At 40.1% G+C, this 15,217-nt stretch overlaps 1 protein-coding gene across 1 annotated transcript; it reads left to right on the forward strand.

Moving 5' to 3' along the window:
- The first annotated feature begins 1,004 nt into the window (after nucleotides 1-1,004).
- LOC145877100 (uncharacterized) lies at nucleotides 1,005-9,170 on the forward strand. Its single transcript, XM_082972396.1, has 2 exons — nucleotides 1,005-1,565; nucleotides 5,928-9,170. Exons 1-2 carry the CDS (start codon nucleotides 1,211-1,213, stop codon nucleotides 6,971-6,973), a joined length of 1,401 nt encoding a protein of 466 aa, XP_082828522.1. The 5' UTR covers nucleotides 1,005-1,210; the 3' UTR covers nucleotides 6,974-9,170.
- Nucleotides 9,171-15,217: the final 6,047 nt, after the last annotated feature.

A 15,217-nucleotide genomic window follows, 5' to 3' on the forward strand; every position in this document is an offset into this window, starting at 1 on the left:
TCTTGCAGGAACTGCTGACACACTCCAGCCACATGAGGTCTAGCATTGTCTTGCATTAGGAGGAACCCAGGGCCAACCGCACCAGCATATGGTCTCACAAGGGGTCTGAGGATCTCATCTCGGTACCTAATGGCAGTCAGGCTACCTCTGGCGAGCACATGGAGGGCTGTGCGGCCCCCCAAAGAAATACCACCCCACACCATGACTGACCCACCGCCAAACCGGTCATGCTGGAGGATGTTGCAGGCAGCAGAACGTTCTCCACGGCGTCTCCAGACTCTGTCACGTCTGTCACGTGCTCAGTGTGAACCTGCTTTCATCTGTGAAGAGCACAAGGCACCAGTGGCGAATTTGCCAATCTTGGTGTTCTCTGGCAAATGGTTGGGTTGTTGCCCTCCTACGGCCTCCTCCACGTCTCCTGATGTACTGGCCTGTCTCCTGGTAGCGTCTCCATGCTCTGGACACTACGCTGACAGAAACAGCAAACCTTCTTGCCACAGCTCGCATTGAGGTGCCATCCTGGATGAGCTGCACTACCTGAGCCACTTGTGTGGGTTGTAGACTCCGTCTCATGCTACCACTAGAGTGAAAGCACCGCCAGCATTCAGAAGTGACCAAAACATCAGCCAGGAAGCATAGGAACTGAGAAGTGGTCTGTTGTTCCCACCTGCAGAACCACTTCTTTATTGGGGGTGTCTTGCTAATTGCCTATAATTTCCACCTGTTGTCTATTCCATTTGCACAACAGCATGTGAAATTTATTATCAATCAGTGTTGCTTCCTAAGTGGACAGTTTGATTTCACAGAAGTGTGATTGACTTGCATTGTGTTGTTTAAGTGTTCCCTTTATTTTTTTGAGCAGTGTATTATAATTCAATGAAGAATAAAAAAAGTTTTCCCTCCTCAACTGCGTTTCCTCCCTCCAGACAGCAGATGGCGATATGTGTCTTTCAGGCGATGTTTCTAGTGTGACGTATAATCTAGTGGACGGAACGCTTCTTCAACAACTGCAGCCACCTCGGTAGCTCGCTAGCCGACAAAGTCTGAACATTCAAGTTCTTTAGACAATTTCGTGGTTTAATTGCCACTATGATTTAAACATACTTATGTGGAAACAACTAGCTACCCCATTTAATTTCATATTTACGTTGTAAGTCAACTATCTGGCTGGTTAAATTAGCATTAGCCTAGCTAGCTAACATCTCCGACCATGCGCTCACTAAGCTACTCTCCTCCTGCTAAAGAAGAGGTCTGCTGGACGGAGAAAGAGGGAGTGTGGCAGAACGTTGTCGTGAAAGAGGAGAAGGAAGAGGAGGATGTCACATTACAAAGACAAGTAGAAGGTGAGGCTGTTACAGTGAAAGAAGAAGAGAAAGACGTTACAGTTAAAGAAGAGGAAGACGCGTTCAGAGTGAAAGAGGAGGAAGATGCAGTTTTTGGAGTGGAGGATGAAGTGAAAGATGAAGACGTTTTTGGAATAAAGGATGAAGAGGGGGAGATTACTGTCACATTAGAGGAGGACGAAGAAGAGAAGACTGGAGAACTGATTAACACCAGTAAATACAGTGAGTACTATCTAATAAAACAGGGACATTGATCTGATTAACACCAGTAAATACAGTGAGTACTATCTTATAAAACAGGGACATTGATCTGATTAACACCAGTAAATACAGTGAGTACTATCTAATAAAACAGGGACATTGATCTGATTAACACCAGTAAATACAGTGAGTACTATCTTATAAAACAGGGACATTGATCTGATTAACACCAGTAAATACAGTGAGTACTATCTTATAAAACAGGGACATTGATCTGGTTAACACCAGTAAATACAGTGAGTACTATCTAATAAAACAGGGACATTGATCTGGTTAACACCAGTAAATACAGTGAGTACTATCTAATAAAACAGGGACATTGATCTGATTAACACCAGTAAATACAGTGAGTACTATCTAATAAAACAGGGACATTGATCTGATTAACACCAGTAAATACAGTGAGTACTATCTAATAAAACAGGGACATTGATCTGATTAACACCAGTAAATACAGTGAGTACTATCTTATAAAACAGGGACACAAACTCTGCAGTTGTTGAACTAATGTGTGATTTTAAAAGGGCATTCTACACTTGAATATGTTTTTGTACTGTCGGAATTGTTCATGACGTCCTTTCCTGTTGAAAAGTGATATATAAATACAGTAAATTATAAACACACTAAAGGGAAACAAATAAATGTTTTGCGCAAAATAGTGTTTTTTTAGACAACTGCAAACTAGACGGAGTGAGTGATGTCATAGTAAGGCCTCCAAGGAGTTGGCTTGATGGGAAGTCGTGATGTCATCCAATAGGAGACTGATCTTCATGTGAATATTCATTATTCTTTTTAAAATCCTTCCTGTTCTGTCAAGTATGTTGTTGATCATTGCTAGAAAGCCATTTTCAAGTCTTGCTATAGATTTTAAAGATGATTTAAGTCCAAACTGTAACTAGGCCACTCAGGAACATTCAATGTCATCTTGGTAAGCTCCTCCAGTGTAGATTTGGCCTTGTGGTTTAGGTTATTGTCCTGTTAGGACGGTTTTCTGTATTCAGATCTCTGAAATGCTCTCTAACTACGTAACATTTAGTGTCTCCTTATGTTACGCTGGAAAAACAGTTTTCATGGGCACAGAAATCCTAAATCATTTCAGAGTTTGCTAAATCCAATGGTTCTAACCGAGAGTCACCTTAACTTTATTGACAACACCCAAATGGATACTGTCATTAACGTCGTTCTTCAATAATTACACATAATTCTTAATACTGTAGCTGTTTAGTTACAGTCACATGTTCAACTATCATCAGCTGATCCAGGAAATCATTTTCTGAATGACAGTCACATGACAAACATCACGACATGCAACAACAACCAAAGTGCTTCTTCATTCATTACTCTGGTAAAGACAGTTATGCCGTGCTCCACGTTGGTTCCAACATCCCTAACAAATGGATGTTTATAATGTGTTATTGTCTGCTTGATTTACTGTAGGGTCTCATTAGTCTGTCTGGACACAGAGATACGCTCCACGTTGGATCCAACATCCCTACTTTGCTCAATGTGTAGAGAACTGTTCCTTGATGGATAGGCTATTGTACAACACACAGAGCTATTTTCCTATATTCAGGACATTTAGAATGACAACACATTACAGAGTAGCCTAGTGGGATTATTCACAATACTATCTGGTGATCAGGTTATGAAATGTCACGACAAAAACATTTTAGTTTCCATGTTTCACCTGAAATATTAAATGATTTATAGTCCTAGGTCTATGTTATTATTAGGTGAAGTTATGGGTCTTACAGTAGGTCTACGTTATTGTTAGGTGAAGTTATGGGTCCTACAGTAGGTCTACGTTATTGTTAGGTGAAGTTATGGGTCCTACAGTAGGTCTATGTTGTTGTTAGGTGAAGTTATGGGTCCTACAGTAGGTCTGTGTTGTTGTTAGGTGAAGTTATGGGTCCTACAGTAGGTCTATGTTGTTGTTAGGTGAAGTTATGGGTCTTACAGTTGGTCTATGTTATTGTTAGGTGAAGTTATGGGCCAATTTGTTAAACACTTAGTGTACAAACCCTCATTGTCAGGCTGATGGAAAAGCCAAAGAGCATTTTACTGGTTGAAGTGTTTTTTAAGTATAAATCAGTTGATATGCGACAATAACACAAACATATTAAGCAGGTGATTCAAGCGAGTCTTACAATTATAATCCATATTTAATGTGAAATGCACTCATAAGCAACCTGTAAATGGAGGCTATATTTGCTGTCAGTCTATGAGAACTCCCCTGAGTTTTCCCCCACGGTGGTGAATTAGTGAATAGACACAGAGCTTAATGTGAGTTTCCTTGAGTAGCACTCCTGATCTTGTGCTGTAATATTCAGAATACATTGTGAAAACTAAAATCTTTGCTCACTATTTTTTGCTCTAGGCATATATACTACATCCATAACTAGTGGTTTCCTCATTACCAGATATACTACATCCATAACTAGTGGTTTCCTCATTACCAGATATACTATATCCATAACTAGTGGTTTCCTCATTACCAGATATACTACATCCATAACTAGTGGTTTCCTCATTACCAGATATACTACATCCATAACTAGTGGTTTCCTCATTACCAGATATACTACATCCATAACTAGTGGTTTCCTCATTAGCAGATATACTACATCCATAACTAGTGGTTTCCTCATTACCAGATATACTACATCCATAACTAGTGGTTTCCTCATTACCAGATATACTACATCCATAACTAGTGGTTTACTCATTACCAGATATACTACATCCATAACTAGTGGTTTCCTCATTACCAGATATACTACATCCATAACTAGTGGTTTCCTCATTACCAGATATACTACATACATAACTAGTGGTTTCCTCATTACCAGATATACTACATCCATAACTAGTGGTTTCCTCATTAGCAGATATACTACATCCATAACTAGTGGTTTCCTCATTACCAGATATACTACATCCATAACTTGTGGTTTCCTCATTACCAGATATACTACATCCATAACTAGTGGTTTCCTCATTACCAGATATACTACATCCATAACTAGTGGTTTCCTCATTAGCAGATATACTACATCCATAACTAGTGGTTTCCTCATTACCAGATATACTACATCCATAACTAGTGGTTTCCTCATTACCAGATATACTACATCCATAACTAGTGGTTTACTCATTACCAGATATACTACATCCATAACTAGTGGTTTCCTCATTACCAGATATACTACATCCATAACTAGTGGTTTCCTCATTACCAGATATACTACATCCATAACTAGTGGTTTCCTCATTACCAGATATACTACATCCATAACTAGTGGTTTCCTCATTAGCAGATATACTACATCCATAACTAGTGGTTTCCTCATTAGCAGATATACTACATCCATAACTAGTGGTTTCCTCATTACCAGATATACTACATCCATAACTAGTGGTTTCCTCATTACCAGATATACTACATCCATAACTAGTGGTTTCCTCATTACCAGATATACTACATCCATAACTAGTGGTTTCCTCATTACCAGATATACTACATCCATAACTAGTGGTTTCCTCATTACCAGATATACTACATCCATAACTAGTGGTTTACTCATTACCAGATATACTACATCCATAACTAGTGGTTTACTCATTACCAGATATACTACATCCATAACTAGTGGTTTCCTCATTACCAGATATACTACATCCATAACTAGTGGTTTCCTCATTACCAGATATACTACATCCATAACTAGTGGTTTCCTCATTACCAGATATACTACATCCATAACTAGTGGTTTCCTCATTACCAGATATACTACATCCATAACTAGTGGTTTACTCATTACCAGATATACTACATCCATAACTAGTGGTTTCCTCATTACCAGATATACTACATCCATAACTAGTGGTTTCCTCATTACCAGATATACTACATCCATAACTAGTGGTTTCCTCATTAGCAGATATACTACATCCATAACTAGTGGTTTCCTCATTAGCAGGGAGGAGTTTCTGCAATCAAATTGCCCTCGTGCTGCAATTTTAGCAAACACAGAAAGGGGCCTATATTGGAGACCAAAAGTCGTCTGGCACACTGCTTAGAGTTTCAACAACTTGAATAACTTATTTCTAGCCTACAATCATCGATGTTACTACTAATGTGAAAACAAGACTAAATAAGACTATTGTTGCTATCTTGACTGTCTTAATTTTCAAATTTAACAGATGACAATTGTTGTACAGTTTCATGGGTACGCTCTGGACATCACCCTTTACCTCAAATAAATAGTGGATTTCTGCTGTTGTGGGCCTTTAATCATCTGTCTGACTTTGTTGTTCACACAGGAGAGAGACGGGACTATCGTGGATCCTCTGTGGAGCCTCAACAACCTCGTGATGCTGAAGAGGCAGAGAAGAGTCTCTCCAGATCAGAACTCCTCAATAAACACCTGCAGAGATCCACAGGGAAGAGAACTCACTGCTGCTCTGACTGTGGGAAGAGATTCAGCTCTTCATCAGACCTTAAAATACATCAAAGAATTCACACAGGAGAGAAACCTTATAGCTGTGATCAATGTGGGAAGAGTTTTACTACATCTAGCAATCTAACTAGACACCAGAGAACACACACAGGAGAGAAACCTTTCGGCTGTGATCAATGTGGGAAGAGATTTACTCAGCTAAGCAACCTGATAGTACACCAGCGGGGACACACAGGAGAGAAACCTTATAGCTGTGATCAATGTGGGAAGATATTTATTCGGCTACAAACCCTGAAATCACATCAGAGAATACACACAGGAGAGAAACCATGTAGCTGTAATCAATGTGGGAAGAGTTTTACTCAGCTAAACAGCCTGATAGTACACCAACGGACACACACAGGAGATAAACCTTATCGCTGTAGTCAATGTGGGAAGAGTTTTACTACATCTAGCTATCTAACTATACACCAGAGAACACACACAGGAGAGAAATCTTATCGCTGTGATCAATGTGGGAAGAGTTTTATTCGGCTACAAACCCTGAAATCACATCAGAGAATACACACAGGAGAGAAACCATATAGCTGTAATCAATGTGGGAAGAGTTTTACTCAGCTAAACAGCCTGATAGTACACCAACGGACACACACAGGAGATAAACCTTATCGCTGTAGTCAATGTGGGAAGAGTTTTACTACATCTAGCTATCTAACTATACACCAGAGAACACACACAGGAGAGAAATCTTATAGCTGTGATCAATGTGGGAAGAGTTTTACTACATCTAGCCAGCTGACTTTGCACCAGAGAAGACAAACAGGACATAATCCTTATAGCTGTACTCAATGTGGGAAGACATACTCTGATAAAAGTTATCTGATCAAACATCAGAAAATACATACATGAAGGAGTTGTTTCATGATATCAATGAATTAATGTCACAATGTAGAATGTTTTAACATTGTAGAAGGAGTATTTTAATGATGTCACAATGTAGAATGTTTAAACATTGTAGTAGGAGTATTTTAATGATGTCACAATGTAGAATGTTTAAAAATTTTAGTAGGAGTATTTTAATGATGTCACAATGTAGAACCCTAAACGTTTGTCCCCTGTTCTATTGATTTCAGCATGATATGGATATTAGCCTCAGGGGGGAAAATCCAGGCTCTGAAATGGAAGAGTTACTATTTATGTGATTTAACAAAAAAGTGACTAACACAAAAATAACGGACAAAAAAAGAGCTGTGTTACACTTACCACGTTATTGACCCACTTGAATCAAATTGCAACACTTCAAAATGTATCTGGCTGTTTTCTACAAGTTGTCCTCTAACCAGGGATGTACACATTATTCCCAGATTCTGTGTGGTTTTTGAGCTATTAGTTTTAACAGGACATGCAACCTCATCTCCCTCCTCTCACGCAATTGATTTCAACATGATATCAATGAGTGATGACAAATAAGTGTTGTGTTCCTTTGTTTAGTGACCCCTAAATTTAAATGCATCACTCCAAAATGTAGCTGACTGTCTTCTGCAGGTTGTCCTCTAACCAGTGAGGTAAAATATATCTCCCATTTCCATGTGTTTTTTTAGTTGTGTTAGTTTCAACAACACGTACAACCTGATTTCCCCCCTAAATGATATCAGTGATTTATTGCTACTTGTCAAAACAACAGCGTTTCTGGTGCTTGTGTCCATGATGAGGACAATTTGGTTTGTAACTGTCTCAAGGGTGGGCAGTCAAAAAGTTTTGTGTTTAGCGTTTAGCCAGTGAGTTGCCATGGATCTTATTTTGACTGCACGTTTTTCCGTATTAAAGATGAGTTTTGTTCGGGCTCGTTCCAAGGGGACGAGAGTTCTAGAAGTTCTAGAAGCTAGTGGGGGAAAAATACGTTTTTTTCTTGTTTTTAATTGTTGACAGCCAGTAGACACCATGTTTATATTGGTGAAGGTGAAGCATTGTAGTTGATTATAATGTGAAATGGAAGTTATTTTCTGTTGGTAGTGAGCAAACTTTTAAGGTGTTAGTCTTTGGTTCTCTTACGGTGTTACAGTCTTTGATTTTTCCATTTATGTTTTGAGGTTTGGATTTTTGCACGTCTAGCTCGTTAGCACGTCTAGCTCGTTAGCCCGTCTAGCTCGTTAGCACGTCTAGCCCGTTAGCACGTCTAGCTCGTTAGCTCGTCTAGCTCGTCAGCCCGTCTAGCTCGTTACCACGTAGGACGCACTGATTGGTGTCACCTCGTTAGTCAGTATGTGTTACACCTGTGCTGGCTTGTCCATCTCGTTAGTGGGAAGGTGTTTCACCTGAGCTGGTCCAGGTTCTATTTAAGAGTGTCTGGCCCAGTGCTCCAGTTGTCTTGATACATGTGGAGAGTCAACACCTTTGGTTGCGCCACCTTTTTGGTTTGCTTCCTGTCTTTAAGTTTGGTGTGGGTTTTTCTTTTGTTTTCCTCTTCTTGGGCAGATTTAGTGGGTCTCATGGTGGGTGTCTTTTAGGTCCCAGTTGTTGTTACTAGTCAACTTTCAGTGGACACAGAGAGCAAAACTGCAACTTTGTTATAATACTTTTATTGCATCAAATGGTTGTTTTATGCAACAGAATAGAGGGTTTTTATAACTATTGTGTCTGTGTTCTACTGAGGATGGGCCTCTGGGAGAAAACACTGACAGGAGATTTACAATGTCTTTTGGGTGATAAAACCTAAAGAGACCGCATTCCAGAACATGAGTTAATGTTTCTGTTCTATATGGTACCAGGGAGAGATGACCCCAGGGCCAGACCCTGGTCTCTACACAAAGAGTACTGTTTTTACAGCAGATACTGTCTGCTGAGAATTAGAAGCATCTTTCATACAAATCTTAAGCTTGTGACCCATTCTATTCATCGGTTGTTTGTCATGTAGGTTGAAAGGGGTGTATCTTGGCTTTAAAATACCTTTGTACTTTTGTATCGTGGTTCTCAACGAGTCATCTGGGGGTGATTCGTCGACCAGCCATCATTATCGTAGAGCACTCAATTGATTCACCCTATATTTGCGTGTTGTATTGACCTGCTCCCTTATTAATAAGTTAATAAAGATTTAGTTTAAGTATAACTCTGACTTGTGTGATAAGTTTGTCTCATTTGATGTTAAAGAAATTAATCACCACATTTGGGGATGTGAATCTTCACTTGGTGACCGCTCCTGGTGACCTGGGTAAATGGTGCACCAGGGATCCCTCTAACTTGGGATCTCAGGGAGACCACACTTCGGGAACGGAGCAGATGGTCCCACCTTTGATCTGAGAGGCAGTGAGCTGAGTGGATACCACATCTCGAACGTAGTTAAAAAAAAAAAAGAGGTGAGCGAAGTAAAGTGGAGTTTTTAGAAAAGCCTCGTAGGCTCTGAGTGTGTATTCCTGTGTGGAGGTGTAAACAGGGCCCAGTCAGGAGGCTCTGAGTGTGTATTCCTGTGTGGAGGTGTAAACAGGGCCCAGTCAGGAGGCTCTGAGTGTGTATTCCTGTGTGGAGGTGTAAACAGGGCCCAGTCAGTAGGCTCTGAGTGTGTATTCCTGTGTGGAGGTGTAAACAGGGCCCAGTCAGTAGGCTCTGAGTGTGTGTTCCTGTGTGGAGGTGTAAACAGGGCCCAGTCAGGAGGCTCTGAGTGTGTATTCCTGGGTGGAGGTGTAAACAGGGCCCAGTCAGGAGGCTCTGAGTGTGTATTCCTGTGTGGGGGTGTGGGGGGGGGGGGGGGGGGGGGGCGCCGCCGCCGCCTTGGAGGTGTAAAGCCCAGCCAGCCATCTGTGAACTGAATGAAAACTAGAATCTGTGTTTACTAGTTAAGACCATTTATGATATAGTATAAGCTAGTAAGGTGCACCTGTAATTATTTTAAACATATACTTGATTTAAACCTGTAATAGTTAGTTAACGTTAGCTAGTTCATTATCACAAAAGTGAGAACTGCTCTAGATTGGAAACTTACGTTAATGAGAGTAAAGCCATGTTGGCTTTATGGAAACTTGTTTTAAACCTGTACTTATTCTAAACCTGTAATTATTTTAAACCTGTACCCCATTTTACAAGTAATGAAAAATGTATGAGTTGCATTATCCTAGGAACTAACCATGAGATAGAAATGTGAAAATATTCCTGCAGGTTAAAATATTGTTGAAAAACAACTAATTGATTAGTTATGTTTGAGAATAGCATTGTGTGACAGGCTGACTTGAAAGATTATACTCAACATTTTGCTGCGTGGCAATACTGTGTTTGGATTCTGAAGGGCATTTATACAAATGAGGTAGTCTAGACACTGTATTAATACCATTATGCATTTGAATCCCATCTACAGCTACCATCAAGATATTAATTTCCCTCCACAAGGGGGCGGACATGTAACGTTTCCCAAATGGGATAGTATTGTACATGTAACGTTTCCAAAATGGGTTAGTATTGTACATGTAACGTTTCCTAAATGGGATAGTATTGTACATGTAATGTTTCCAAAATGGGATAGTATTGTACATGTAACGTTTCCAAAATGGGATAGTATTGTACATGTAACGTTTCCAAAATGGGATAGTATTGTACATGTAACGTTATGCCCCCTTGTGAGTTAATAGTATTGCATGCTGTAGCAGGCTATATAAAGAGGAAGACCTCCATTGACGATTCAGTTCGTTGTAACATCTGGTCTGGACAGGTCACTGTCCTTAGTTAGTTAGTTAGTTAGTTAACGAAGCTAACGTTAGCTAGTTCATTATCACAAAAGGCAGTAGGCTCTGAGTGTGTAGTATTGTACATGTAACGTTATGCCCCCTTGTGAGTTAATAGTATTGCATGCTGTAGCAGGCTATATAAAGAGGAAGACCTCCATTGACGATTCAGTTCGTTGTAACATCTCGTCTGGACAGGTCACCGTCCTTAGTTAGTTAGTTAGTTAGTTAGTTAGTTAATGAACTAGCTAACGTTAGCTTCGTTATCACAAAAGTGAAACTGCTCTAGATTGGAAACTTACGTTAATGAGTGTAAAGTCATGTTGGCTTTATGGAAACGATATACAATATATGGGAAAGAATATAGTTGAGGAAATAATCCAAACCTAGTTGTGCCTAGTTAGGACATAACGTTAGCTAGCTAGCTAACGGTACTGTACTGTAGCTCATACAACGCCGACGGTCAAACCCGGCTTTCTAATATTTACGTTCATTAACTATAGTAACGTTATGGAAGATATTCACAGAAAACCATCATTGTCTTCGTTATTCATTATTAGTATGTTATATTATTATAATACATTATTTCGAGACATATTCAGAGCCAAACATCAACACAACTTTACCTTTTTAACTGTTGTCGCATCCAAACTTGTCACCATCGTTTTCAGTTGTAATTGCGAAGTTCCCGGAAGAAGTCCAGCAACAACGGAGGTTCCTCGATGAACCCACCTTCTAACAAGTTCTTTGAAGAACCTTTTGTGGCTGTTTTTTATTGACCAAGAACCCTACGGTTCTTAGGGGATCTGAGAACAACTCCAGTTGAACCCTTCATTTTTAGAGTTGTAGTCGGCTCTATTTACTCTCAGATTCAAACATGATAATTAGCATCAACGATCAAGTCAGCTGCTGCTGCTCCAATACAGTATGAGGTGAGACGGTGAACTGATGTTGAACTGGGCAGTCAGCTGCTGCTGCTCCAATACAGTGTGAGGTGAGACGGTGAACTGATGTTGAACCGGGCAGTCAGCTGCTGCTGCTCCAATACAGTATGAGGTGAGACGTGAACTGATGTTGAACCGGGCAGTCAGCCGCTGCTGCTCCAATACAGTATGAGGTGAGACGGTAAACTGATGTTGAACCGGGCAGTCAGCCGCTGCTGCTCCAATACAGTATGAGGTGAGACGGTGAACTGATGTTGAACTGGGCAGTCAGCTGCTGCTGCTCCAATACAGTATGAGGTGAGACGGTGAACTGATGTTGAACCGGGCAGTCAGCTGCTGCTGCTCCAATACAGTATGAGGTGAGACGGTGAACTGATGTTGAACTGGGCAGTCAGCTGCTGCTGCTCCAATACAGTATGAGGTGAGACGGTGAACTGATGTTGAACCGGGCAGTCAGCTGCTGCTGCTCCAATACAATATGAGGTGAGACGGTGAACTGATGTTGAACTGGGCAGTCAGCTGCTGCTGCTCCAATACAGTATGAGGTGAGATGGTGAACTGATGTTGAATCATAATGATTAAGTTAATTAAAATGAATTAGTGATACTATTAAAAAATAGTATTTGTCATATTAAATATATTACTCTATTGTTATCAGATAGAAACATGATGGAATATTGTACATCATATTAGCATCAACATACATTATTGTTTCATACAATTTCACATAATAAGGATATTTAATATTTTCAAGTTCAGAACTCATCACCTGCTATGTAAAAGAGACAGCATTGACCATTGTGCATTATTCTATCTGGGATCCTTGGTACATCCCTACCCTAAACCCTAACCTTAACCCCTACCTTAACCATTTTAAATGTCAACTTCAATGGGCTATGGACGTCCCAAGGATGTATCTCTACCTGAAAATACATGATCTAAGTGATTGATAGTTGGTATTCAGCAGTCATAAAGCCTTATTTACTTTAATGAACTACTAAAATAGTGATTTAGTCAGACAGCATAGACAGCAGCTCTACACATTATTGACTGACTGATCCATTCATCCTTCCATCGCTCCTCAGCCTTCCTCTCCTCTGAAGACCCAGTGAGGGTGAAGCTCAGTCAGAGAGCTGTTGAGGGACTGGTTAGGAAGAACACTTCTACATCCAGAGAGGTGAGAGGTCACACATGGTTTAGATGGTAAATATTTATGTCCCCTTAGCGGTTCATCACGTCAGCAAAAGGGAATATGTTCCATCATCCATGTTTATTTACATTAGTGCAAATTGTCCACTGATATTGGTGTAATTTCTCACCCCTTTTGGCTGTATGAAAGTGAATTTCCCCTCAGACACACATTTGTTCTTTGATATAATGAAGGTCATTTGTGTCAAATGTACTTTTCCCCTCATTCACCCCATCTCTTTACATTGCTGATGCATATTCAGTGGCCTGACTGTGTCAAAGGCCCATCCTGGTAGATCTGAACCTAATGCAGCTTGGAGTGATCGGATGACAGAAGTCACATGTAGGTGCCAGTTGTAACTGAGGCCATAGATGCTCCATATCCATTACTTTGAGTGTTTTATATAATATAACTAAATGTGTTTCTGTGTTGCAGGGACAGTCAAGAAATGGAACAGCAAGGCCACAGAACATGACATAAGCAGAGCTGTGGGAGACCACCTCAAGCCCCTGGTAGAGCCGGGGGTGGTGTTTACCACTCCACCACACCTTCAGCAGGCTGGAAAAGTGGGATTGATCTGGTTGATCCATTTGTTTGTTTCAATGTTTAATAGTTGAATCCTTTGTTGATTTCAACACTATTTTTGATATACATAATTTATACTGTTTTTCATACTAAGATGGACCAAGATATATATATTTTGTTTAAAAAAAATAACATGTATTTAACTAGGCAAGAACAAATTCTTATTTACAATGATGGTCTACAGGGGAACAGTGAGTTAACTGCCTTGTTCAGGGGCATAACAACAGATTTTTACCTTGTCAGCTTGGGGATTCAATCAAGCAAATTTTCAGTTACTGGCCCTACGCTCTAACGACTAGGCTACCTGCTGCCCAAAATATGTGTTGCTTTTGCAAGAGTCTGTTGATTGGTCGGTCATTGGGTTGATTCGTTTCGCAATATATTCAAATCAAGCTTTATTTATATAGCAAATTTCAGACATGGCTTCACGGAAAGAAAAAAATGAATAAAAACTCACATTTACTAAATAACAAACTTAAGGATAAAAAACAAGATTAAATGGAAGACTAATGAACATTCTAAGGAAATGCCATTTGATTAAAATATTAACAATATGATGCAACATCCAACCCAAAATAGAAGTTTGTTTGTTGTTACGTTCCCCAGCAGGAAACCAGAAATGTCCCTTAAATAGAAGAGGAACTAACAAAGAGTCACTGACAACAACCACAACTAAACAGGTGGGTTTTAGGAGGGGCTCTGAAAGACACTATGGGGGTGTCCACTGGAAGTTGACTAGTAACAACAACTGGGACCTAAAAGACACCCACCATGAGACCCACTAAATCTGCCCAAGAAGAGACAAACAAAAGAAAAACCCACACCAAACTTAAAGACAGGAAGCAAACCAAAAAGGTGGAGCAACTAAAGGTGTTGACTCTCCACATGTATCAAGACAACTGGAGCACTGGGCCAGACACTCTTAAATAGAACCTGGACCAGCTCAGGTGAAACACCTTCCCACTAACGAGATGGACAAGCCAGCACAGGTGTAACACATACTGACTAACCAGGCGACACCAATATGTACCCAAGACACATTTCAGTTGAATGCATTCAGTTGTACAATCAATCAATTCAGATCAAATTTATTTATATAGCCCTTCTTACATCAGCTGATATCTCAAAGTGCTGTACAGAAACCCAGCCTAAAACCCCAAACAACAAACAATGCAGGTGTAGATGCACGGTGCCGAGGAAAAACTCCCTAGGAAAAACTCCCTAGAAAGGCCAAAACCTAGGAAGAAACCTAGAGAGGAACCAGGCTATGAGGGGTGGCCAGTCCTCTTCTGGCTGTGCAGGGTGGATATTATAACAGAACATGGCCAAGATGTTTAAATGTTCATAGATGACCAGCAGGGTCAAATAATAATAATCACAGTAGTTGTCGAGGGTGCAACAAGTACCTCAGGAGTAAATGTCAATTGGCTTTTCATAGCCAATCATTCAGAGTATCTCTACAACTTCCATTTCACATTATAATCAACTACAATGCTTCACCTTCACCAATATAAACATGGTGTCTACTGGCTGTCAACAATTAAACACAAGAAAAAACACGTATTTCTAAATAATAATATACAATAGTATTATTTGTTTCTCCTTTTTCTTTCTATAGAATCCTAAATCCCACTAGCTTCTAGAACTCTCGTCTTCCTAAAACTCACTAGCTTCTAGAACTCTCGTCCCCTTGGAACGAGCCCAAACAAAACTCATCTCCAATACG

This window comes from Salmo salar, unplaced genomic scaffold (assembly GCF_965601325.2).
Source record: "Salmo salar unplaced genomic scaffold, fSalSal1 ptg000686l, whole genome shotgun sequence".
NCBI classification, from domain to species: Eukaryota; Metazoa; Chordata; class Actinopteri; order Salmoniformes; family Salmonidae; genus Salmo; species Salmo salar.

Coding starts and splice junctions, on each gene's coding strand:
- LOC145877100 (XM_082972396.1), top strand. CDS start 1,211: ATGCGCTCACTAAGCTACTCTCCTCCTGCTAAAGAAGAGGTCTGCTGG. Junction 1,566..5,927: donor GATTAACACCAGTAAATACA/GTGAGTACTATC, acceptor TTGTTCACACAG/GAGAGAGACGGGACTATCGT.